This window comes from Natrix helvetica (assembly GCF_964273705.1).
Source record: "Natrix helvetica genome assembly, chromosome: 1".
NCBI lineage: Eukaryota > Metazoa > Chordata > Lepidosauria > Squamata > Natricidae > Natrix > Natrix helvetica.
In genome coordinates this window covers 119,262,529-119,289,559 of record NC_138548.1, presented here as the reverse complement: position 1 = coordinate 119,289,559, position 27,031 = coordinate 119,262,529, and the positions used below count along the sequence as shown (strand labels likewise).

Here is a 27,031-nt window from a genome sequence, read left to right as displayed (position 1 = left end):
CCATAAATGTATCGTTCTCTTTGAAGGATATGGGTGGTTCAGACATGTGAAAAATAAATAAAATTGTCTATAAGATGTTACAAAACTGACAGTTGGTTTTATACATTTCTAGGCTTCAGATTCAGGTAAAAAAACCCTCTATCTCCCAATATTCAGAGAAGAACACAGCACACACTTAGAATAATATGCTTTCCAACTACATTAATTCAAACAAAGAAGTGTTTACTTTCCTTAAGTACAAGCTGAATATTTTAATTACATTTTTCCCTAATCTATATGATTTACAGGCAAACAATGATATACTAGCTTTCTTGTCGGGAATGCCAGTTACCAGGAATACAAAATATTTGGACCTGAAAAACTCAGTAAGTTATCAGATTGTTTATTGCAGACAATATGCAAACTCAGTGGATCAAAGGAATTAGTTGTTCTGTCTTTCCTGGATGAACTCTTGTTCTGATCTTAGATGTTAGAGATCTATTAGATAAGGTAGAGATCTATTAGTTCATAACAACACACATGAATGTATCTTGCCAAAGCAAACAACAGATGCTATTTGACAGGTAAAGTACTGTCAAAGTGAAGGTAAATCTAATAAATAAATAAAAATCAAACAAAAAATAAATATAATTAATAATTAAAATAATTCATAAATTAAAAAGAAAACAAAAACAAACAAAAGACTCAAAGGGCAGACTCGATGGACCACTGAGTACTTTTTGCCATCAGTTTTCTGTGATTCTGTTTCCAGTTTCTTTTATGTATCGGAGAGTTATTGCTGTATCCTAATTGCATTTTGAAATTTCCTTCTAACGTTGTCCAGTTCTTTAAAAGAGGAGCAGGCAGCATAAATTGCCCAGTATTTAAATGTTATTAGAATTATATGACTTAGGGATTGTGTAACTCTTGAAAGATTGAAATCTAATCTGAAATAAATGCTCCATTGAAAGCTCCTACATACAAAACAAAGCTCCTGGAGCACCAGGGAACTACCAGAGTACTACAAAAGAGCTGATAAGGTTCCAATCTTCAAAAAGGGGGGGGGGAAATGTATCCAGAAAACTACAGACCAATAAGCTGCACATCAATATCTGGGAAGATCCTTCAAAAGATAATCAAGCAGTGGATTTGCAAGCATCTAGAAATAAGCAAAGTGATTATTGGAAGTCAACATGGGTTTGTTAAAAACAGATCATGCTAGACAAACCTTACTGACTTCTTTGACAAAGTGACTAAATTAATGGATTGGGGAGATATTTGGAATATAGTTTTTTTAGACTTCAGGAAGACATTTGACAAAGTAGATCACAACCTACTTGTTAATAAGATATAAAAATGTGAAATAGATAGCATCATCGCTAGATGGATTTGCAACTGGCTGATCAATCACACTCAGTGCGTAGTCCTCAATGAAACTACATCTATATGGAGGAAAGCATGCAGTGGGATACCTCTTCAGCATCTTCATAAATGATTTAGGTGGGGCAGATGGGGACCTTATTAGATTTGCAGACAACACCAAGCTGGGGGGAATTGCCAAAACTTTAGAAGATAGACTCAATAGTCAGAAGGATCTTGACAGACTTGAGCATTGGACCTATCAAAGATGCAGTTCAGTGGTGAGAAAAAGTGGCAGGAAAAATAAAATGCACAGGTTCAGAATAGGTGGTATCTGGTTTAACAGTAGTAACTGTGAGATCTATGTATCCTGGTGGATCACCACTTAAGTATGAACCAGCAGTGTGCTGCAGCTGCCAAAATAAGCATTGCAGACCTAGGATGCATCAGCAGAGGGATAGCATCAAGATTACGAGAAGTCATAGTACTGATCTGTACTGCACTAGTGAAGCCACACTTGGAATACTATGTCCAGTTCTGGTCATCACGATACAAAAAAAGATCCTGAGGCCCTAGAAAAAGTGTAAAGAAAAGCAACAAAGGTGATAAAGGGTCTGGAGGGTAAATCATATGATGAATGGTTAACGTAACTAGGTCTGTCTAACTATTGAAGAGAAGGCCCAGGGGTGACATGATAGCTGCCTTCCAATACTTGACAGGCTATCACAGAGAAGAGGGGGGTTGACCTATGGTCCAAAGCATCTGAAGATATGGAAAAGGAGTAAAAAGGCGCCAAAGAGTTTTGGTCTATGTGGGTTATTTGTATTTATATTTACTATATTAGAATTTAAAATTGAGAAATTTTAAAATATTTATTTATTTGATTTGTGGACTCCTTGAAGAGTCCCTGGGCCACATTTTGAGAATGGCTGGCATAGGTAAACCATTTTTGTAAGCAGTTATTTGTACAAATCAGTTATTTATAGTTATTTGTACAAATGAATCAACTATTGTAGACTGTTTGCTTATAGCACTGTTTATATCTGGGTAATAGAACCATTTGAGATTTTCTGGGACTTTTGTGAGTTAAATAAGTATTTCTTTTGAATTAAAGCTATAAACCTCAAATGTAGACATTTTATAGCTTTAGTATACAAAAAAGATACATAAATGAAGAAAATTAAGAAAAAAGACACAATGCATATTTTGAAAACAGCTATATTTAAACATTTCATGAAACTTTATGAAATGGTACCGTATCTCTAATGGTATCTCTTTCCATTACATCAACACAGAACTAGTATATGATCAGTGAGCAAATACACATCATCAATCCAGTATTCTATGTAAATCCTGTATAGACTGTCTTTTTATCATACAAGAACATTATGTTCTGGTATACTACAGACTTCATAAATCAGTAGTTCTTCATATATTGATAAATTCAAAAAAAATCGTACATAATTTCAACTCACTCATACAGCACTCTTCTCAAAACCATTAACAAACAAACCCAAATTGGATAAGTGTGGCATGAATACATTTCATCTACATAAGTGTCTCTTCCATTATTTTACACTTACAGCATAATGAAGTTGATAGCCTACTCTTTTTAAAAGCTTTACAAAGTATCTAATAAATATGGAAAAAGCTGTCATTGAATTAGTCCCATCTTAAGATCATGATAACTTAATATTCTTTAACCATTCATTTGTTAAAACAAAGTCCAACTTTTGATTCCAATTCTTACAAATTCTCTGTCTCTAAAAATATTTGGAGTTATGCATAAGTTCATTTAATGATATTTTAGCAGTAGGGAAAAGATCTTTGCCCAATCTAGTTTTGACTGCACTGCATCTTACTACTATTACTGTTTAGGTTTTGTTTCCACTTTTAACTAATCAGAGGGCTTCATTCTATCAAAATACATGAACTTTGTTTAGTTGTTCAAACAAGTCAGAATCAAATTTAAGGGTTAGGATCTTGGCTTGTTAGTAAACCACATGTTACAAATCAGTTTTCTTAGCTAGGATGTACAATAATAAGGTTCTCCAGCTGGTTTAAAAATGGAAGTCAAATTTTCTTACCCACTCAGCACCTATCCTAGAGAGTGCTAATCTCAGGCTTCTTCATTCAAACAGTGCCTGGAGGTGGCTATTTGGAGCTTAATTGAAAGATCAAACAGATGATGAAAATCTAATCAAAAATTATAATTTCTTGATAACTAAGTGAGAGGAAGTTGTTTCTAATTATGGCATCATGCCATAATATTTGTTTTATTTCCTTCAGCAAGAGATGCTGCGATATAAAGAAGTATGCTATTATATGCTCTTTGCTTTGGCTGCTTATGGCTGGCCCATGTATTTGATGAGGAAGCCTGCCTGTGGACTCTGTCGCTTGGCCAGATCCTGCTCGTAAGTATTGATCAAGATTGTTTTAAATGTCTTTTACTTTATTATCTCATTTATTTTTTTTCTTCCTCTGTCTCCTCATCCATTCCTCCTTTGTTGAGGTGTGTGTGTGTACTAATATATTCATTCATTCATATTCTCTTTCTGGCCACAAATATTCCTGATGAGCTCACAAACAGGGAACATGAATACATCCTTCTCCCACCACTGATCTATTTGGCAGGATATTGTTCCTATGCTAACCCTAATATTAGGTTTTGAAGTTATATGCCCTTAATAGCCCATCCTGCATGAATATATCTGATAAAGTCATTCAAATTAGTAACCATCATCACATGATTCAATGGTCAATTATGTATTAACTACTGGCAATTGTTTAGAAATTAATATAAATCATATTTCATTTCTAATTGTACTTTGGATCTTAAGTACATATCTGAGCACAAAGGGCTATAAATTAAGTTAATAAATATTCATAACATAGTATAAAATCTCTACATAAAATCCCTAAAAGGCCATTATAAGCTATTAACTTAAAGATTTGTTTTGCTATCTTCAATAGAAATCCTTTTGTCTCATTCTTTTTTAATATATACACATATGGGGAATCTTGACCTTTAACTTACTAATATCTGAGATGAGCATTTATTTATTCAAGTGTTCAAGCTAGAAGTGTTGAAAGGATTAGAAGAATTTGCCATTAAAGCTGACTTCCGGGATAATGAGAAAAGGATGACAATTTTGGACAATTGCAGTCTAATAGTTTTAGAATTTTCTTACGAAACGCTAAGGTGGAATTTTGTCTAAAAAGAAGTATTGTGGATTTTTTTTTCCATATTATAATAATTATGCTTTCTTTTAAAGTTGCTGTTGCCTCTCCACTACTCGGCCCCGTTATGCACCTGGTGTCACCATTGAGGAAGATAATTGCTGTGGCTGCAATGCTATTGCAATTCGACGCCATTTCCTTGATGAAAACATGACTTCTGTGGACATTGTGTACACTTCATGTCATGATGCGGTAAGGGCTGTATGAAAAATAACTTGTGCTGGAGAAGATTGCTAAAGTGTTTTGGAGAAATGTGCTGAATAGGAAACCCCTTTAGGTAAGAGATCATTTTGCAGATCTGATAAGCATTGTTGATTGCTTATCTGTGTTTATTGTTTTGGAGAGAAAAAACAGGTGCCAAAAAGTGAAAACGGGGTATCAAAAAATCTTAAGTAGTCCCATGGCTTTGGCCCAACCCCACCATCGTTTCTTTCCATTCTACATTCCCTCCTATGTCATCCCCAATAGATATCATCATTATAAGAATATGTGTTTGACAATAAAGAGACTTTTCTACATGTGGCAAAATAATGTAGCTGAAACATCAGAATTCACTTATCAGATGTGAAATTATACATTCCTGATAGAATTAGCTCAAAAATATTGCTTCTCTACGAGGAGTTGATTAGGAAAGAAAATGCTTGGCATTTAGGTAAGACTAAATAGAAAGAACAAGTTTGGTGTAGTCCTTAAGGCAATGGGCTAGAAACTGGGAGACTATGAGTTCTATTTCCATTTTAGGAACAAAGATATGCTAGATAATCTTGGGCGAGAAAGAAGGCAATGGCAAATCACTTCCAAACCTTGCCAAGAAAGCTGCAGGAAGTTGTCCAAGGAGTCAGCACTAACTTAAAGGCAGCACTACAAACACTAACTATTGCAGTATACTTCATTACTTTTAGGTTTATGAAACCCCCTTCTACGTGGCTGTAGACCATGAAAAGAAGAAAGTAGTCATTAGCATTCGAGGAACTTTATCACCAAAGGTATTTTTTTTTCCTGTTTACTTCAGTCACTGTGTGATCGTTTCATGCTCTGAACCTAGAAATCTGCTAATGTGCAAATGTATTAATAAGATTTGTAACAATGTCTAAGCCTCATATATCATGGAGTCTTTTTTCTTCACCCCAAAGGATGCTTTGACTGACTTGACTGGAGATGCTGAGCGCCTCCCTGTGGAGGGTCATCACGGAACATGGCTTGGACACAAGGTATTTATAGAATGCTTTTGATTTTAATTGGTTAATATACAGTATACACTATACTTTCAAATAATTCCTTTAAAATTTATCTTGGAATATGTAATTTAAGATTATTTTTAATCCTTGCATGAAAGCCACAGCATGCAATCTGTTGGTACTGAAAAAGGTATAAAAAGCTGTTGAAAGTTACTTTCATTCAAATTGGTGTCCTCCCCCAAAACAACTGGCAGTTAAAGAAACAAAACCTGGTGATAATCCCACAAAGCTGATGGAATATGAAATGCAATTCTGTGACAGAAGACAATTTTAAAGTTTCAAGGAGTGTAGAATATTTTATATATTGATATTTTATTATATATTTATAATTAGAAATATCTTTATTACCTTGGATTATGGAAAATAAACATGTAGGATATAATGCCAATCAATGTTTCATTTGTTTTGTTTGAATATACTGTATTTTGAAATACATTATAAAAGTTGAATTTAGTGAGTCTATATATTTAACAAATATGGTAAGAACAGAATTTAGAGCCATGGTGGCGCAGTGGTTACAATGCAATACTGCAGGTTACTTCTGCTGCCTGCTGGCAGTTTGGCAAATAGCTGGCAGCTATTTGGCAGTTCAAATCTCATCAGGCTCAAGGTTGACTCATCCTTCCATCCTTCCGAGGTTGGTAAAATGAGGACCCAGATTGAGGCAATATGCTTACTGTAAACCGCTTAGAGAGGGCTGTAAAGCACTGTAAAGTGGTATATAAGTCTTATTGCTATTGCTGTAAAAGCATTTATGACACCGAGATGCCAAATATGCTACTGTACATCATCTGAAAATGCACCTGCATGCCAATCTACCTATCCATTGCTTTGTTTGCTTTTGGAGAAAGCCTTATTGCATTAAAAGAGTAAGAAAAACTAAGTCAAAAATTATAAAAGCTTGAGGTAAGAAAAGCAAACACATGTACAACTAGTTTACAAATGATAAAATGTTTGACGGTACAAGTGTAAGTAGGAACTGCTTTCTTTTTCTGGATGATTTGTGATGGCTCAGCAAGAACTTTTTATTCCCAATAAAGTTTTTTCCCATCTTGAATGACAGTGCTGAAAGCAAGGGGAGGGATTCCAAAAATGGATTTTGAGTAGAAGGGCTTTGAGTTTCATTAAGTTCAAATATTTTAACATCATTCGGATTTTTTTTTTAAATCCAGGAATCTGCAGATGCCAGTAGGTTACCAGTACCCATAACCAGGTTCTTTTAAAAAATAATACATATTTTTGCAGATCTGCTGACCTCTGCTCCATAGTCAGTAAATCTGAAAGGATTATGTATAAGCAATTACAAAGCACCATTTCAAGTGACATCTGCTGAATGCACTCGCACAAATCTTAAATTACTTTTTCCATCTTTGGAATTTGACATTCTTATGCCAGCCAGTGCATTCCTATGTCTTGATAATTGATTCCATCTGCTAAGTGTATTCTGCTATAGCTATCTCCAACCCTTCTCCTTATTCTGTGGAAGGCCTTGCTATCACCACATAAATCCTTTTGAAAGATACAGAATGGATTTATATTTTTTTTAATGAGTTACCATTTTATAGATGCAAAAAGTAACATTCACCATCTGAATTATAACAGCTGTCAATTCATATTTCAGAGTATAGCCATTCTTTCTTTCTTATTCTTGCCATTATTAACAGGCAGCTTCCAAGTCAACTACCTAACTTCCCAGTTTTAAATACTATTCCTAATATTCCTAAATTACACTGAGAATAAATAACTCAATATATTTTATTTATTCATTTATTAAAGGTGTTTGCTTCCCATCTCTGCAAGGCAAATCTGGGCAGCAATACAACATCAAAATGAAACCATAAATATATATACACCACTGTATAAAATCACAATGAAATACAGATTATAACTAAAATATGGGAAGGAAAGGAGCATGAGGAAGATAGGAGCTGCTATTAGCTGATCCAACCACCACCAAGCCAACCAAATTAACCACAGAGCCAATCTCAGGGGACAAGATGTTCCAAAGGACTGGGGCCACAAGAGAGAAGACTCTTCGCCTGGACCCTGCCAATCAGAATTCCTTGACTGACGAGATCTGCAGAATGCCTCCTCTATCGGCACGGGTGGGGTGGGCCTGTCCCATAGGGGTGAGACAATTTTGATTAGCACACAGAAACTTCAACAGGTCATGAATGCAATGGTCCAAGTATTGGTCTCTACATGCTGTACACATCTTCAAGATCTGTTTTACTTGTTAACAGATTTCTGGGTACAATCAATAGCGCTGATTTAAATTGACAAAGCCTTTAATGGCTTAACATTGTGAAGGACTGCCTTACCAGCCATAATCTATTGAACCAATATATTCGTGCCAAGAGATGTATTGTGTCCCACTTTCATGAAGTGAAAACATTGAGGCTTTTTATCTAGCAAATGTAGATGCCCATTTTATGCATAATAATTCTAACTGGCTTACAATAATACTCCATATAAACAAAATAAATTAACCAACAGACCTTACAACAAAATCATATCCCATCACACTTCTGCATCTCACTGATTGTACATTTGCTGGGTTCACTTTCATCCTAGGCCAATGCTGGTGTTGCTGTTTTTTTTACCAGCATCTTAGACCTATGGAACGGCTTCTCATTAGTTGAACTGGCCCCAGATAATGGTGGAACACAGATATAATTGGAACGATTATTGGGATTAGGATTTTTTTCTGATTATTCAGATGGTTTACTGAAAATAGCTATATTTTAATTTAGCCTGCAACATTACCAGAATTGTGTTGGAGTATCTTAAAGTACTGCAATTCTTACTGTGAATATTTTGTTCATACACAACTGTAGATTTTTAATTGTTCTAAATCAGGGGTGTCAAACTCAAGGCCAACAGACCAGATGCGGCCTGCAGGATACTTAAATCTGGTCCATGGGACTGACCTGGAAATAGCAAAGGACCAGCCCACAATGCCTCTGGTAGCCATAATGGGGCGGGGGCTGTGCAGCCTCCCCCTCACTCCCTGTTTTCGAACTGGTTGGCCTTCTGTGACATCCTGCTGGCCAAAATGGGGCACCCCTCTGTTTTGGCTGGCAGGGTGCTGCACGAGGCGCTCCCCCCCAGATGGGCTGCAATGGAGAATAATGCTGATCTGGCCCACAAAGAAATCCAGTTTGACACCACTGTTCTACATTGTTGTAAACTCTCTGGAGTCCCTGACAGTCTCAGTAACATTCTATACAAGCATACTTTAATACACTGTAATAAGTATTGCAGTGCAACATTGTGCCATATAGATAGGTGTCAGAGAGGGTTAGGAAGAGGCAGAGTGCTTTTCCTGTACACCGCTTGGAGAGTCCAAGCAATGGGTTAATTCAGTCTGCTTGCCCTTAGGACTGAGGAACTATTTTTCCTTTAGCCACACCTCCTCCTGGTGTGATCAACCCCCCAGAATTCTTTCTCAGTCAGCCCGTTTGGACGTAATTAGCTAGAGCTCTGAGCTGAATTAATCCTTTTTTGGCTTGGACTCTCTATTCGCGTTTTATTTCTCTTTCCTAACATTTCCCCAACTTCGTGAGACGTTTTTCTCCTCATTGCTGCGTTTTTCTCCAGCAGAATTTACATTTGAAGGCCAGGAGGTAAGCTGGAAGGTGGTGGGGGGTGCCCCTCAGCCGATCCTTATGGGACGGCTTCGGAGGCCTGCCGCTTGTCGTTTAAAATGGCGCGGCTGCAGCGGCGAAGTTCCTACGTTCCCAGGCCCCTCGTTTGTTATTTTAGACGAAGTTTTTTTCGTTCCCCGGCCTGCTAGAGGACCTCTGCCGCAGGGAGGAGTGAGCGATCGTCGCCATTCGAGGCGCGTTCGCTCCTCGCTCTCCCTTACCCCACGCTGTTGCGGCGGCCATTTTAGGCGCGAAAAAAGCGCGCCCAGCCATGGCCGCCATTTTGCATCAGCCTCGTTATCAGGAGACTGCTGGAGGTGGCAGGGCCTAGCAAGGGTTTCTCAGGCTGGGATCACCACCTCCATCCTTTTGCCTATTTTTGCGAGCAGTGCTGGTTCCTGGGCCATACCAACGGTCATTATACCGGCTCAGGGAGGAGGCCTAAGTAAGCGCAGGCCAAAGCATTTTTCTAGTCATTCTCCTCCCTGCTTCTCCTGCGGAGCCTTGCGCCTCGGTGCAGGCCCCAATCCTACCCCTGGGCCTCTGACTGGTATTAAGCATGGGATATTTCATACGTATTGACTCAATTACTGTGCATATAGCAATTTTGACAAATCTTTTTGTTTTGTTCCCCTTGCAGCAACCAGTCTCTCTCTCTAACTTCTGCCTTGTCATAGCCTTGCTCCATCTTGTGTGGTCATTGACTATGGACCTGCCTAGTCCCCCCGATTCCCAAGATACTAGGCCGAGCCTCTCTCAGGCCCCTAGCAAGGGTTCCTCCTCATCGGGGTGTGGGGGTGCGGGCAAGAGTGGTGGGGGTAGTTCTGGGAAACAGCGTTCCAGAACCCCTTCCGTGGCTGAGGCCAAGGATGCTGAAAGGCGCCAGCGGGCCCTTGACAAGCAGTTTGAGAAGGCCAGACGCCAGGCAGACAGGGAGCAGTCCCACTCAGGAATCCCTCCCTCCCGGGAAGATCTCCAAATGGTCCTTGCCGAGGAGGTGGAGTCCCAGGACCTATCCCCAAATAGGTCATTTGCAGAGCCGGCTTCCCCGGCACCCTCTTGGGCCTGTGAGCAGGCCCCTCCCCCTGGGGATGCTAGCATAGATGATATGCAGGGTGAGGCTTCACCCCCCCTAGAGGAGGGTTTGGATCCTGATTCTGACTCAGAGGAATTATCTCCCCGCATGCAGGAACTGATGGCCCGTGCCATTGCCAAAGGCATCACGGAGGCCATGAAATTTAAAAATCCCACTGCAGTGGCCCCAAGGGGTCCCAAACCCGATCAAGCAGCTCCCCCTCCAAGCAAGCGTGCTTGCCATCCTTCCCTGGAATCCTCGGTGGTCAGCGAGGCCTCTGCCATTGAGGACCCTGACCCGGAGGTGCTGGGTCTCTCGGACGACGAGGACCTCCCCCCTGAAGCGCCCGCCTTTGCGGGTCTGTTTAAGCCCAGCCTTTTCAAATCTGTCCTCCACAAGGTCAAGGCTGCCACCAGGGTGGGGATCAAGCCCAAACCGGCCGCGCCGGCGGCGGATGCCACTCCGGCTAATCCCAATGCGGTCATGTTTGATGTCCCAGCACCCCAACAGGAGCTGGTTCCAGTCCCGGGGCTGTTTCTCGACCTAATCCAGCGCCAGTGGGCTCAACCAGCCACGCAGTCCTCTCCCAGTGGGGTAGATAGGAAGCTTTATACTATGGAGCCAGTGCTGGAGGACCTTCTGGCCCTTCCCACTGTCGACCCGCCCATCGCTGCACTCACTTCTAACTCCTCCCTACCGGCCGACCTTCTGGAAGGCCTTAAGGCGGAGGACAAGAAGGCGGAAAAGGCGTGCCACAAGACCCACCTGGCGGCTGCCTGGGCCATTAGGGCCTCTTCATCCGCCTCCTTTTTCAATAGGGCGTCTGTGATCTGGCTACGCGAGTTCCTAACCATGCTCCCGGCGGGAGACGTCCGCCTCCACCAGGACGTGTCTAAAATAATCGCGGCTTCCCAATACGCCGCTGACGCTTCCCTTAACGCCACTAAATTCGCCTCCAGGGCACTCGGCTCTAATATCACTTCTTGCCGGTTGATCTGGCTCCGCCATTGGCAAGCAGACCAGAAAAACAAGTGGAAGCTGGCTTCCGCCCCCTTCAAGGGGTCCAAATTATTTGGCGAGTCCCTGGATCCTCTCCTCATCGAGTCCAAGGACAAGAGGAAGATCCTCCCTTCTCTAAACAAGAAGCAGGAACGTAAGACCACTCCCTATTCCAGGAGGCAGTCCTTTCGTGCCTCCGAGCCTTCCACCTCTGCCTCTTCCTTCTCTCCCTCCAATAGGTCCTTCGGTCAGCAGGGCGACAGGTCCCAGGACAGGGCGCCCTTTCGGGACAGAGGCAGGCAGCAGTTCGGCTTCCGCAAGTATAACCGCGGTGGGGCCTCCAACAGGCTGTTCCGTAAGTCAAAGTGACTGCCCGAGCTCGGCGCCCATCGGGGGTCGGCTCCAGCTGTTTGCCTCCCATTGGGCCCAGACAACCGAGGATGCTTGGGTTCTGCAGATAGTCAGGGAAGGCCTCTCCCTGGAGTTCCTGTCCCTCCCCCCCCAGACCTTCATCCGGTGCCCCGTCCCATCCTGCCCTCAAAAGAGGGAGCGTATGGACCAGGAAGTCAGACATCTCCTAGACATCAGGGCCGTGGAACCCGTTCCCCAGGGCGAAGAGGGGAGGGGGTTTTACTCCATCCTCTTCCTGGTGCCAAAGAACTCGGGGGGGTGGAGAGCCATCTTGGACCTCAAAAACCTCAACAGGCACATCGCCTACCGGAGGTTCAAGATGCAGTCACTGCAGACCATCCTGGCGGGGATTCGACAGGGAGATCTCCTCACATCTATAGATCTCAAAGAGGCATACCTCCACATTCCCATCCGTCCACAGCACAGGAAGTTCCTGCGCTTTTATTATGCGGGTCGCCACTTCCAGTACAAAGCTCTCCCATTCGGCCTCTCGTCCGCTCCTCGGACGTTTACCAAAGTTCTGGCGGTAGTGGCGGCCCAGCTAAGACGCAGGCCCATAAGGCTCCAGTGCTACCTGGACGACATCCTTATCCAGTCGTCGTCCAGGCAGCAGGCCCTGCGGGATCTCCAAACCACTATGAGATCCCTCAGAAATCACGGCTTCACTCTAAACATAGAGAAGAGCCATCTCACTCCAACAAACAGACTTGTACACCTGGGGGCGGTGATAAATACCAACTTGTGCAGGGTTTTCCTCTCCCAAGACAGGTTGGACGGTCTAAGGTCCATGACCCACAAGGTGATGAGCTTGAGGCAGGCTTCAGTGGTCCTTCTGTCGCAGCTGCTGGGAAAAATGATCTCCTGCATTTCCATCGTGCCGTGGGCCCGCCTGCATTCCAGGGCTCTTCAGTGGCTGCTGCTGCCGCACCAGAGGGCATCCAGGAGCAACTCTCCCAGACGGATTCGAGTTCCGCCGGAAGTGAAGAGGTCTTTCTGCTGGTGGGTGTCTCCGGCCATCCTCAAGGGCCACCTATTCAAGGAGCCCGAGAGGTTAATCATCACCACAGACGCCAGCCTCTCTGGCTGGGGAGCCCACATGGGTTCCCTGGTTGTCCAGGCAAGTGGTCCCAAGTGGAAACCAGTTACAGCATCAACCTACTGGAACTGAGAGCTGCTCGCCTGGCCCTGCGCCATTTCAGCCGGTCCATCCATCGTCAACATGTGCTTCTGATGACGGACAATGTGGCCACCAAGGCCCACATCAACCGCCAGGGTGGCACCAGATCCAGAGCACTGATGAGAGAGGCGGAGTCCCTGGGCCGCTGGGCGGAGCGCCACCTGGAATCTCTCCACTCCGACCACATCTCTGGAGTGGACAACACACAGGCAGACTGGTTGAGCAGGACAACCATAGATCCTGCGGAGTGGAAACTGGACCCTCGCCTGTTCCACCAGATGTCCAACAGATTCGGAAATCCGACCGTAGACCTGTTCGCGTCCAGGAACAACAAGCAGCTCAACCGCTTCTACTCCCGGTTCTTCACCCCGGGGGCGGAGGGGACAGATGCACTGCATTGCAAGTGGCCCCGCGAGCTACTGTATGCCTTCCCGCCCCTGCCTCTCCTTCCTCAATTCATTTCCAAAGTCATCGCAGAGGGAGCGGAAGTTCTCCTCGTGGCCCCACACTGGCCCCGCAGGTCGTGGTTCGCCGACCTTGTCCACCTGTCGGTGTCTCCTCCATGGCGCATCCCTCCGGACCAGATCTCCCTCAGCCAGGGGGCCGTGGTTCACCCAGAGCCCCAGTGGCTCCAGTTGGCCGTCTGGCACTTGAGGGGGACCAACTGAAGGGCGAAGGCCTGTCAGAGGAGGTAGTGAACACCATTCAGGCGGCGAGACGCCCTTCAACCACCAGAATTTATGATGCGTCTTGGGCCGCCTTCGCAAAGTGGTGTGAGGAGCTCCTCATCGAGCCTACGACCGCGCCTGTTTCCAGAGTCCTTGACTTTCTTCAAGCGGGACTCAACAAGGGCCTGGCCCCGAACACCCTTCGACGCCAAGTGGCGGCCTTGTCCACCGTCTGGTCGGGCGACCATCTTTTGCCTCTCAGCAAAATTCCGAAGGTGAGACTCTTCCTCAAGGGCGCCTCTAACCTTCGCCCTCCCACCGTTCATCGCTACCCCACTTGGCAGCTGTCCGTGGTCCTACGGGCCCTCTCCGGCCCTCCATTCGAGCCTCTACGCACTACTTCTCTTCGATTCCTGACGCTGAAGACGGCCTTCTTGATTGCCATCACGTCCGCCCGCCGGATTTCGGAGCTGGCGGCTCTGTCTGTTCGCCAGGACTTGTGCGTCATCCACCCTGACAGGGTCATTTTGAGGCTGGACCCGACCTTTACCCCCAAAGTAAACTCATGGTTCCATAGAGCGCAAGACATTGTGTTGCCAAATTTCTGTCCTCATCCGTCGCATCCCAGAGAGCGTTCCTGGCACAATCTTGATGTCAGGAGGGCCCTGAAGGTTTACATCGCTCGCACTGCGGAGTTCAGGAAGTCAGAGGCTCTCTTCCTCTCCTTCCAGCCTGGTTCCCTAGGGAAGAAGGTCTCTTCCTCCACGATTGGCAGGTGGCTTCGTGCCTGCATTGCGACAGCCTATGAAAGCCAATCCAAAGCCGTTCCGCGCGGCATCACCGCACACTCCACACGAAGTGCTGCTACCTCGGCGGCCTGGGCCACCCAGGCCTCAATCCTGGACATCTGCAGGGCCGCTACGTGGTCCTCTCCTTCTCCTTTTGTGCGACACTATAAATTGGACATTTTCGCCTCAGCTGAGGCGTCCTTCGGCAGGCGTGTGCTCCAGGCGGTTGTGTCAGAGACCGAATCCCGGGAGCCTTCTTCTGCCCACCCAGATGGACAATAACTTGGGTATGTCCCATTGCTTGGACTCTCCAAGCGGTGTACAGGAAAATGACCATTGGCTTACCTGAAGGGTCCTTTTCTGTACACCGCGGGAGAGTCCAACCCACCCTGGCTCTCAAGGCCGGGATTCGGGTTCTTCGTGTCAACAGTACATCATCTTGGACGCTTCGCTCCGTCCGCACGAACTGACTCCTTCTAAGAATTCTGGGGGATTGATCACACCAGGAGGAGGTGTGGCTAAAGGAAAAATAGTTCCTCAGTCCTAAGGGCAAGCAGACTGAATTAACCCATTGCTTGGACTCTCCCGCGGTATACAGAAAAGGACCCTTCAGGTAAGCCAATGGTCATTCTCATCTGGGTATAGGAGTTTGTCTCTAAATTGCTCTGCTTACTGATAGAAAAAGCTTTAGCTATAGTTCTGCCCGTGATACCTTATTTTTCATTTATCTCAACACATATGTATTATCTGTCATACTATGCTTCAGCGGGCATCGGGCACTGAACAAATTTTATACCATAAAAGTAGACTAATTAAAAAAGAATGTAAATTAAAATGTAGAAAACATGAACACGGTGGCAATGAGTGACAAAATTATGAGAGGCTATGGTTTGGATCGGAACTGAAACTATTTAATCAAAGTCTCTCTGTTTCTCCCAGGTTCTTTTCCCATTGGTTCAAACTGTAGGAAAGTCCAAGAAATCTGAGTTCATCAAACTAGTATAAGCTACTAAGCTTTAGAAATAGTGCTCAATGTAACATGTCTCTTTGATCCCTTATCAACATTGGATTTCCCATTTTACTGAAGAAGGAAAGAGTCACATTGCCTCGGTCACTTGAATTAATACCTAATTTTTAAAATGCTGGTGCATAGTGCTCAACTTGGTTAAAACTCACATTTTATGTTTTCTTTGTTGTTTCTTTTTAGGGGATGGTGCTATCTGCTGAGTATATAAAAAAGAAACTGGAGCAGGAGATGGTGTTGTCTCAGGCTTTTGGACGTGATTTAGTAAGTTTTTGTTTATGTTGATAAAGTAGAGTCATACCTCTATGTTTTGCTATTAACTATTGAACACCATGTCCAAAATATTTGAAATACTGCTACAATTTAAAAACATCCAGCATTTTCCACTATTTTAAAAAACAATTCCGTGAAAGAATTTTTTTAAAAAATTAAAAATTCATTTAAAAACCATTTATAATTTTTAAAATATTGCTGACATTAATTTCATTCATCAAACACACTTTTTCAAATTAATTAATTGAAACTACTAAAATTTGATGAAAAGGTTCCTTATTACAGATGCTAAAAATAAAGTAAAATGTATTAATCACTTATTAAAACGTTAGTAAGAAGCCTTCACAAGTATCCATCTCCCAAACAAGATGATTTCTCATTCATGCTAACTATGCTGTTTAGAAAATGAGAAAAGTGATCAATTGCCTGCAAATGGCTTTTGTGCAACCCTGAACAGTCCTTTTTCATTTGCTATTAGAAAACATTTGCCAGTAAAATTCAAAAACATCATCTGAAAACAAGTTCCCCCCCTATAAAGCTGAGTAATAGTTATTGAAAAAAATCATTTTAATTCAGAGTAATGATTAAATTTATTTAAATTTAATTAAACTTCATAAGATTTGAAATCAATTTATTTATGTATTTTAAAGAAAAAAAACTATGAGCAATTGTAGCAAGTTTACTAGAAGACTACGGTTTATGTTTGCAAAGATTAAGAGATCTTATTTGTGAATGTTTGGAAGTTTCTCATTGGCTTTTGGAAGCTATATATTTATTTTATTTGGTTTTCTATTTAATTTTAAAAAACTGAATGCCACTTTTTTCTTTTATTCCCTACTTTTTTCATTCTTTGATGTTACATTGCAATTTGTTTACTATCAGAATGGTATAATTAAATAGTGTTTTAAGAAAAATGCTAATTAAAACATACATTTTACACTGGTTTGAGAGAAATTGTTTAAAAAGATGGCAGATAACTGCATAAATAGATGGAAATGCCTTAATCCTTCAAATATCTAAAAGGCTTTTGTTTTGTAGGGCAGAGGAACAAAACATTATGGGCTAATTGTGGTCGGCCATTCCTTAGGAGCGGGCACAGCAGCCATTTTGTCCTTTCTACTACGTCCACAGTATCCAACTCTAAAGTGCTTTGCTTATTCTCCACCAGGTGGGCTTTTAAGGTAGGTGTCTCCAGTATATTTAGAAAATAAGAGAATATGGAGCTGTAACATATGAGCCAGCAATGAGCTGCAGCTGTCCAAAAAAGGCAATGCGTTCCTAGGATGCATCAGCAGAGGGATAGCACCAAGATCACAAGAAGTAACAGTACCTCTGAGATCTCATCAAACTTTGGCAAAATAGTTTCAAGGTTTTATTTACAGTTTTAAGGATAGATACTGACTTTTTTAATTCCCCTGTTAGTAGGAGGATTTTTATGCTACATGTCAATTACTTCATTAGGTAAGATCATATCATCAAGGACCCAGCAACCTGTCTCTGGTGATCATCCCCTGCTCTTGCAAAGTCATTCTAGCACACAGGTGTCAAATTCAATTGCATCACATGATGTCACATGGTGTATTGCGACGTTTCTTGCCTTTGTGGAGCCTGAGTGGGAGTGGCCTGCGCATGATACATCCAGCCCACGGGCCACCAGTTTGACACCCCTGTTCTAGCAGAATTTTCTTTGATTCTGTTCATTCATCTTATCCACCATCTTCCATTTCTATTTGCCACAGCCTTGTCAAGTACAGTTGATTTTTCTCGTCCATCATGAAGTTGTATCATAAGCTAGCTAATATGTCATACCTACCTCTGGTCAAATCCTAAGATGAAAGGAACAATTTTTTGCTGGAACATGGCTCAGAACAAATAGACAAGGCACAGCCAAATAGTTCATCTGGTGTTTCAACTAAGTCTTAGTACTTTCCTATTTATCAGCCAGTCTAATGCCTTTGGTAGTTAATTTTTTTAATGGATTTGGTTCCTGAATATATTTTCTCCCTCTACAAATCTTCTGTCATACTAAAATCCTATGTGTAAAGTATTTCAACATTGACTTTCCATTTTCCTGTAACCTCATAAGTTTCTATTAGCTCTCTTGTGATTTCTGTTAGGTATTCCTAGCTTAGTATACATTTCTGTGTACTGGCAAACAGTTGATCTACTAGGATTCCTAGGAGTAAATTTTATCTATAATGTTAATTATCCACAAATTGCTTTTCTCTCTATATGGAAATACATTATCAATAATACAAACCTGGAGCATTGTTGTTGTTATTATTATTGATTTAATCTTCAATTTGATTCACAGTCTGGGACAGGTAAAAATGAAACAGTTCAAATTCTAACCAAGGACCTAAATGCTGTTAGAGTATCATCTGAGTATATGGGTAGTTTTGAGTTAGGTGGTTTTTTGCAAAGTCAGAATATTCAGGTCTAAGAAGTGCAAAATTTCCATGTATCTAGGCAGCCCTTTGAGTATTACTCCAAGGGCTCTTATTACTATTAGTATAACCATTAGTTTCTTTCTCCACAATTGTTCAATTTCAAATCGCATATCACAGTATTTTGGTTTTTTTCTGGCTGTTTCTCTCCAATTCATGCATCACCTGGTAGTGCAATATCAATGAACCAGACTTTTTTCTTTTCCACAAGAGTGATGTCACACATGTTGTGGGCCAAATATCTGCCTGTTTGGATCTTAACCTGTTCATTTTCAAGAACTTTGTCAACTTGGTGTTTCCAGTGATTTTTACTGCATTCAAATCCAAACTTTTGGCAAAGCTTCCAAAGCTTGCTTGCTTGCTTGCTTGCTTGATTGATTTATTTATTTATTTGTTTGTTTGTTTGTTTATTTATTTATTTATTTATTTATTTATTATTCACTTTATTAATTAAACATGAAACTCAGCCAACTGAACATTCAAAAATGCATTACAAATACCAGTGACTGATGCTAATGGTTGATACGGGTTGCTGCCAGCATCCTAGGTATCAACTAAGTATCTTCTTAAAATATAAGATGTTCCAAGTAGCGCAGTTTTTTGCAGTTCTGCTGGTGTTATTGCAGGAAGCTGCAATTTGTTGATGTATCTTGTAAAATTCTTGGACATGGTGCCAAGTGCCCCGATGACAATGGGTGTCACTGTTACATGCTTCATCCATAGCCGTGAGTTTCAATGGCCAGGTCGCGATATTTCATTATTTTTTCTAGTTCTTTTCTTTGACTATGGTATCTCCAGGAATCCATTATCATTACTACTACTATTATTATTATTATTATTATTATTATTATTATTATTATTATTATTATTATACAATTGTATCACAGCGGCCAGTTGTTTCGCCGGATTTGGCATTGATTACTAGTCGCGCCCCACCCAGGGGCATTTATTATTATTATATATTAACCGACTGCGAGTTGTTAATCTGTCCTCGTATCTGCCCCTCCCTACGACTGTTGGAATCAAGGAGCCCCGTATGGGAATGATATCCTCCCCCCCCTCCTCCTCTCCGCTCCTTCTGCTCGTGACCCCACCTGGTGACCTGGCTCTGTCATCGCTCCTGATCTGACCCACCCGCCCCCCAACCCCTAAACCCCTAAAAGTATTTAAAAAACATTTAATTAAAAACCCCCTAAGTCTCCGCTTCCTCCACCTCTCGGGATTAATAAATCCGTCATCAAGGTGGGCCCTTGAGAGGGCGGAGGGCCACACCTGCGAGAGGGGGGACTCCCGCAGTAGGATTAGGTCTAACCTTGAGTACATGTTATTAAAAATTCATCAGGGCCTAGGCTCTGTGCTGCAGATGTTCTGGCCAATAAGCCATAGTCCAATAAAATTGAAAAAGCCGGGTTCCGGTGCGAAGAAAATTGTCCAGTCCTAGATGAGGGGGGGTAGTGATGGTAGTAAGCTGGTCAGGTGCCAGTCAATAAGTGGGGGCTGGTGGGTGGTCAATGGTGGGTGGTGAGGGATAGGTGGATTATTGCTTGATAATGGGCAAGGGGCAGATGGTCAATCAGACGAAGATAGGGAGGTAATCCTCCAGGGCGCGCACAGATGGAAGACAGGGGCAATTGTTAGTCCAAGAGTCAGCAGGGGGGGTAGATGGTGCAGTCATGGAGGCAGCTGGCAGGAGGTAAAAACTCCCCTGCCAAGCCTGATGTTAAAGCCTCATGCCAGTTCCCAGCAAACTTCCCCCCCCCCCCCGGCCTCTAAGCAGCCTCCTGAAACGCGGCCCTTCTCCTACCAGGCCTTCGGCATTTAAGTCCTGCCTAGGCCTGCATCCTGCATGTTCTTGGCACCCAAAGCCACCATTCCAAGCCCCAACGCCGCTCCTACCGGCCTCCAGTCCTTCCTGCTCCAGTCCTGCTGGCCTCCAATCCTTCCAACTCGACCTCCAACATTTCCAACATCTCTCACAATCTGCTGCAGGCCGGGGAATTCGGCGTTCGGCCTTTCCAGCTGTCGCCGCCGCCGCTTGGATTACCGCCGCCCCAGGGTCGGCCATTCCATTCGCCGCCGCCCCAGCGCTCAGTTCCAAGCCACAAACCTCCAATATCGACAGCAGCACGCCCCCGCACGCTCCGGACGCCTTTTCCTCGCCTTTCGCCATTCCTCCAATCTCCTCTAAGTTCCTCCGATCTCAGAACGGCGAACTCAAACTCCTCCGATGTCAAAACGGCGTCTCAGGGCGGCGTCTCTCATCGGCAGATCACCCGCCCATTCTCCGAGCTTTTCCAGGTCTTCAAACCACCCTGGAAGACCCCCTTGGGTCATAAAAAGATCCAGGGTGGCTCTTTATTGGACACCTGGCCCCCATGATGTAAAAGGGGGGCCGGCAGCACCCCTGCTCCCTTAAAAGAGCCCATGGATCTAAGGAGCTCTGTGGCAGACCGCCATTTCTCCAGGAAGCTCCTCCTCCCTGGGTTGCTACCAGCGTCCTAGGTATCAACCAAGTACTGTACCTTCTTAAAATATACAATGTTCCAAGTAGCGCAGTTTTTTGCAGTTCTGCTGGTGTTATTGCAGGAAGCTGCAATTTCTTGATGTATCTTATAAAATTCTTTGACATGGTACCAAGTGCCCCAATATCAATGGGCATCACTGATACATGTTTGATCCATAATCGCATAATTTCAATGGCCAGGTTGCGGTATTTCGTGATTTTTTTTCTAGTTCTTTTTCTTTGACTCTGGCATCTCCTGGTAGCGTGATGTCAATAAATTGTACATTTCGGTTTTCAACAACTGTGATATCTGGCGTGTTGTGTTCCAAATGATGATCGGTCTGTATTAGAAAGTCCCACAAGATCTTCACCTTCTCAGTAGCCAGGAGACCACAATGTTATTGCAGAGTAGTAGTTTGGCTGCCAGTTTACCAGCTCTGTTGTAGCTTCCCAAGGTGCACCTCAGGAGGTCAAGCTGGTTTAGCACCAGAAAGGAAGAGAGCTGCTTTTCCTGCTGCAGCATCCTAGATTCCTTCCTGTCCCTGGAATTGCCTCATAAATGGGTGCCTCAACCGCAACTGTTAGGTGTACAGAAGCTGAGGCAAGTGATGAGAGCTTACCCCGCTACATGGTGCTAGGACTCAAACCATTGGAGTAGAGACCATCTCCAACTTTGTTAAGCCACTGAGGCATCATGCCTCTTGATCTGGAGCATTTATTTCTTACTTGTTATGCTTACTTTTTTATATAATTAAATATTGGCATCATTTTCTTGTATCCTTTTCTTACAGCGAGGATGCTATGGAGTACTCCAAAGAATTTGTGACGGCAGTTGTGCTAGGCAAAGACCTTGTTCCCAGGCAAGTCAGTTAATTTGGAATTCTTTATTTCATTTTTCATGTATTTATAACTAATCCATAATGCCTTGTCTCTATTCCGATTAAAATCAGTTTCATTTTACCACTTAACAACCACAACCATTCTTATACTTCTTCCTTGACATTTTTTTCCAGCTATCTATCCCCATTTTACTGTATCTTTCCCATAAACATGTACTGTACTTTAATGTACCACATACATTGACATAACCCTTCCTAACCTCTCAGCTGCCTCTATTACTGAAAAAGGTGAAATATGCACAAATATGTACCACCTCCTTAGTTATTTATACTGTCATTTATACATTTGTACTTTCTCCCAGGTCACTTCTCCTGAGCCATCTTACATCTGTGAATTATCTCCTGGCTATATCTTCCGTGCCATCTCCCATCTATGCACTTTATCTTGATCTCTGAGTGTTGTCATCTTCCTTCTGTCTAGCATCTTTGTATTATGTGAGCTGTGTCATCTTATAGTTGTGTACAATTTATTGTTTTATGTATATTATCATTCCTTGCTTACCTGAGTGTTATTTCATTTCAGATGTGTGCACTGTTACTTGCTATTTTTTTAGTTTCCTTGTCATTGTAGCTAAAAAGCAGTTATGAATCTTTGCACAGTATTTTTTTAAAGTCACAGAAACAATCGTTCTCAAGCAGTTATATTAGGAATGTTGACAGTTAAAGACAATGAGTGATGGTGAGCAAGCAGCTTCACTACAATAGAAGTTGTAGTGAAGTCAAGATGTGCAAAGGGGAAATTGTATAGCAAATCCTCCCAGCAAAATACTGGCAAAGACCACATTGCTATTTTTGACTCTTACAAAAAATCCAGGATATTGGAAGGAAGGAAAGGCTACAGAAAAGAAGATTAAATTGACTATCAGTAATAATCACATTTAACATTTTCCCAATAGAGGCAGAAGTATTAATACCTATCATTGATTTGTATAACACTTGAAATCTGTGAATGAAAAATACTGATGCATAAGTTCATAATCTCATAAAGGAAATCTGTTTATATCTTCTAGTATGAATAGTGATCTGTTTCATTTTCTTGCTTAGTTCACCTGTAATATGAGCTCTAAAATGTCACTCATGCCCTAAAGAGCATAGTAGCTCTTCCTGCATATATTTGGTCAACTGTATGTTTTAGATTCCTACTATTAGAATAGTAAGCAAGTATTATTTGCTAAGCCCTTGAACCCTTGTTTGGTTATTAGTAGTGTACACTATCTAAATATACTGTATTTATTATCTAAATCTTATGGATAATGGATGAAGTCCAGGGTGTTTATATACTTTGTCCTTATATTATATCATGGGTAAGTTATAGCTGATTAAATCTCTCTTTGCTTTTCTATTTATGATTCTCATAATAGTTAAAACTGCATCATTGCATCTGATACTCTTTATCATTCAGGATTGGCCTCTCACAATTGGAAGGATTTCGACGGCAACTTCTTGATGTTTTGCAGAGAAGTAATAAACCAAAGGTAAAAAAAATTCAAATCTATCTGAAATGAAAATAATTGTTATAAATCTGTTTCTTTAATCTTTTTTTGTGTGCTTAGGACTTATGCCAGTTGTAGTTGTCTTCTAATTGTCAGGCCTAAGCAACCAGAGCTGCTCATAAATAGCTGAAGCAAATAACTTTATTGTTCTCTACCTAAATTACAAGAATCTTCCCAGACTCACTTGCCTTTCCCTGGAAACAACCCAATAAGGCTCCGAGGATCTTGGGTGTAGACAAGCTTATGCCTTTTGTGGCTGCGCGAAAGCTAAGCCCCTGCTTGACTTCCCCCCTTCCAGCCTAGCTGGCAGTTTCCTATTAGTGATATATGGTTTTGATATTGGCTGTTAAGACACTGCCATACTTTGGATATGGTACATATCCAGCTATAGAATTGCAATCCATAAATTGTTTTCATGTTAAATTATTGGACTATTTTTAAAAATACAGAGGTGATACTGCTTTCATTTTTTATTTATTCATTCATTTATTAAATTTATAGGCTCCCCAAGTCTTTCACAAGTGTAAGATGTATGACAATTTAAAACTGTGCAACACTGCATACTCCTATAGTGTAGTCTGTCATTCTTCTAAAGAGGCTTATGTGTAATTCTAAGTGAGAAGTATAAAGTGTACAAGCAGCTGTAACCATGTGCAAAGCCAACTTTATATACTTTGCAGGAATATGAAGCTTATTAATGCCTAATTACTTAATAGAAGTACAGTTACTTAACTTAACAGGAAGCAGCTGGGAAAGAAAAAAAATTAAAATGTTTTCTTTCTATGAATTATTGTATTTCTTACAGGTTTTTTAGTATGAATTATTTATTTTGACAATCAACAAACATTGTATCAATTTTCTCTAAATATGTACAGTACATTTCACATTTTCTGTTGAATTCCTATTGTTGCTTTTGTAGTTGGAATCCTTAACTGGATTCATTCTCAAACTGACACATTTTTTAAAGATGTGTTCCGAGCATAACACTTCATTTTTATTAATACGTCATTGAGGGAAGTTAGTTTACCATTAAACCTATTTAAGTGTCAGGATGATTTTTAAAGATTCCTTTTAAATAATATATATGCATATCTTAGCACATTGTTCTGCTATGTGCATATGCATTTATTAGATGTATATCCTGTTTTGTTCTCCAGGAATTCACAAATCTATATAACACCCCCTCTTCCAGTATTTTTCACAAAAACCCTGAGGTTACACTGGACAGAGAAAAAATGACTGGCCCAAAATTATCTAATGACTTAAGTGATTAAGGGTGGACTTGAACCTGGGTGTCTTTAATGCCTATTCATTATTTTAACTACCATAGCACAGTTTCTCTGGCATAAATCAATAAATATAAATGCAAGACTACAGAACATACGAATTACACAAAATGTGGTTTCAGCTGTAGTATAATTGATGGATTTCTGCTATTGTATTGATTAACATATTGTAGTTGAATAAAGGCACACGATGTTAAGTCTAAGTGGACAAAAATGTTCAGTCTGTCAAGCTGAGATTTTGTGGCTTCTGACACACACACACACACACTTTAAAGATTAAAACCATGAGAAAAGGTATGACTCCTGTTTTCTTCCATATGCTAGCTTTTAATAGTGGCCAGTTCACATTCCTTCATTCCTTTTTTTCCCTTTGGATAGTGGAGAATCATAGTTGGTGCAACCAAATGCATACCCAAGTCTGAGCTCCCTGAAGAGCTTGAAGGGAACTCAATAACCAATAACCGCCTCTGGACTCATCCTAGTGACTTAACTATTGCCCTATCAGCCAGCACACCTCTCTACCCTCCTGGGCACATCATCCATGTGGTTCATAATCATCCTGTTGAACATTGCTGGTAAGTGGAGGAATAATGACTAGCAAACCTATCGGGTTTTTTAAAGGATGAAAAATATAGGTCTGTTTTTTTTCAAAATATCTCTTGGAACTTTTAATATTGGTGATGCTTACTGTGCTGTATATATTTTCATTATTATTTCCCAGGGAATTGTAGTTTTGTTTTACATGTTCTATACACACAGCAAAATTAAATAATTATCTCTCCTCTCTTCCCACCCCAAATGTAACTAAAAAATGTAAATCTGGATAAAGATAACACCCACCTAAATTGTTTGCAGGTGATGGTGATGGTCATTTCAATTAACCACAAATTAAAAGTCCTGAAACAAAGGCAATTCTCTGTCTATTCACAATACAAAGCAGCTGGGTATCTGCTTTATTAGTTTAAAGATAAGCTACAAAGTTGATTTTCTGAATCAGGTGTAATTATAGTTCAGCTAAGAACTACAATATGGACATGTCCCTGATGCTTTTTCATTAGGTTTTTTTTGTTGTCTTGCAGTACAGTTATGCTTAATGTCTACTGACAGTCATGTGTTTAAGGAAATACATTGTATAATATTGGTATATACTTATACAATAAAATGCAGTGAAATAGTTTATTAATCATCCTGATTCTTGAATTTAAAAGTTATGTAAGGAAAATGCTGCAAACAAGGCAGAAGATTTGAATGAATTCTTTGTTTACTCTGCTTGTATCACACAGTAGTCTCAGAAAGAGGTAAAGTAATTAGAAGTGACGGTTAATGAGTGCCTCATCTGATATCTTTTACAGCTGCTGTGATCAGGAAGAACCTACATACTTTGCCATTTGGGGAGACAACAAGGCATTTAATGAAGTGATAATTTCTCCAGCAATGCTACATGAACATCTGCCATATGTAGTAATGGAGGGTCTTAACAAGGTAATAATTATTCAATGATTTTGGGATTGAATGATGAGTGAACAATTAGACCCATCATGCTGAATGTCTTGATGAGGAGAACTAATGTAGATTCTATGATTCACAGATATAGAAAGAGTACAACATAATGTAACAGAAAGTTTTCATGAATGCATCTACATTTATATCAAACAGACACGTGTACACAATGCACTGATGGATGTTATCTAGTTTGGGTAATAAAATGTCTGCAAGAAAGCAAGCTCAGAGAGCATCAGGGACTGGTCATATACACAATTGTTCAATTTAGCTTATGTTCTGAGAAATGCAAATGCATTACTTTTGTAAAACCAGACCAAGATAAAGTGGTCTTTGCTTACATTTACTTACTTACATCTGCCATAATATCTTGCTGAAAATTACTTTGGAATGTCATAGTTTACTATAGTTGGCAAGGAGACTAGAGGAAGGGAGAGCAATTGTTATTTGAGCAACGAGTTGAATGACTGTTGATTATATTGAAATATATATATTAGTATAATAGTTTTTTATCCATCTTGCCATTGGTAAGAACTTAATTATACTACAAATCACATGGTTTGTTATAGGCTACTTTACAGTGATCTACATTTGTCTTAGAATTTGTTTAACACTACTCAACAGTAGAGGATAGCTTAGAAATGAAAGTACAGCAAAGTTATTATTCACTAATTTACTTTACATAGGTCCTGGAAAATTACAACAAGGGCAAAACAGCTTTGCTTTCTGCAGCCAAAGTGATGGTGAGTCCTACAGAAGTGGACCTCAACCCGGAATTAATCTTCCTGAGTCAACCCCTGCCTAGTAGACCTTCTGTACAGATTGGAATTGGAGACATAACAGTGGACAGAAGGAACAGCAGTACTAAGTAAGGATGTGGCTCTGATTTTCTAGAAGGGCTTACGAGGGCTGCTGGTGATCTTATTCCTTCCTGCTATCCTGTTGGTGAATATCATAATTTCATAAAGAGTCATGCCTTTTGTATGCACTTCTGTAACTTGTTCCAAGAAATTATAGTCTAGTCT

General features: G+C 41.4%; 1 protein-coding gene across 2 annotated transcripts in view; it reads left to right on the top strand.

Moving 5' to 3' along the window:
* The window catches only part of DAGLA (diacylglycerol lipase alpha), a 147,342-nt gene that overhangs the window by 102,883 nt on the left and 17,428 nt on the right, over positions 1 to 27,031 (top strand). For both annotated transcript variants that reach the window (XM_081938903.1, XM_081938904.1), the window contains exons 9-20: positions 288 to 365; positions 3,628 to 3,752; positions 4,614 to 4,770; positions 5,481 to 5,564; positions 5,712 to 5,789; positions 15,789 to 15,869; positions 16,917 to 17,059; positions 21,620 to 21,688; positions 23,130 to 23,202; positions 24,885 to 25,081; positions 25,859 to 25,988; positions 26,693 to 26,874. In XM_081938903.1, the coding sequence (XP_081795029.1) occupies positions 288 to 365; positions 3,628 to 3,752; positions 4,614 to 4,770; positions 5,481 to 5,564; positions 5,712 to 5,789; positions 15,789 to 15,869; positions 16,917 to 17,059; positions 21,620 to 21,688; positions 23,130 to 23,202; positions 24,885 to 25,081; positions 25,859 to 25,988; positions 26,693 to 26,874 (1,397 nt within the window). The remainder of the gene's footprint in view (positions 1 to 287; positions 366 to 3,627; positions 3,753 to 4,613; positions 4,771 to 5,480; positions 5,565 to 5,711; positions 5,790 to 15,788; positions 15,870 to 16,916; positions 17,060 to 21,619; positions 21,689 to 23,129; positions 23,203 to 24,884; positions 25,082 to 25,858; positions 25,989 to 26,692; positions 26,875 to 27,031) is intronic.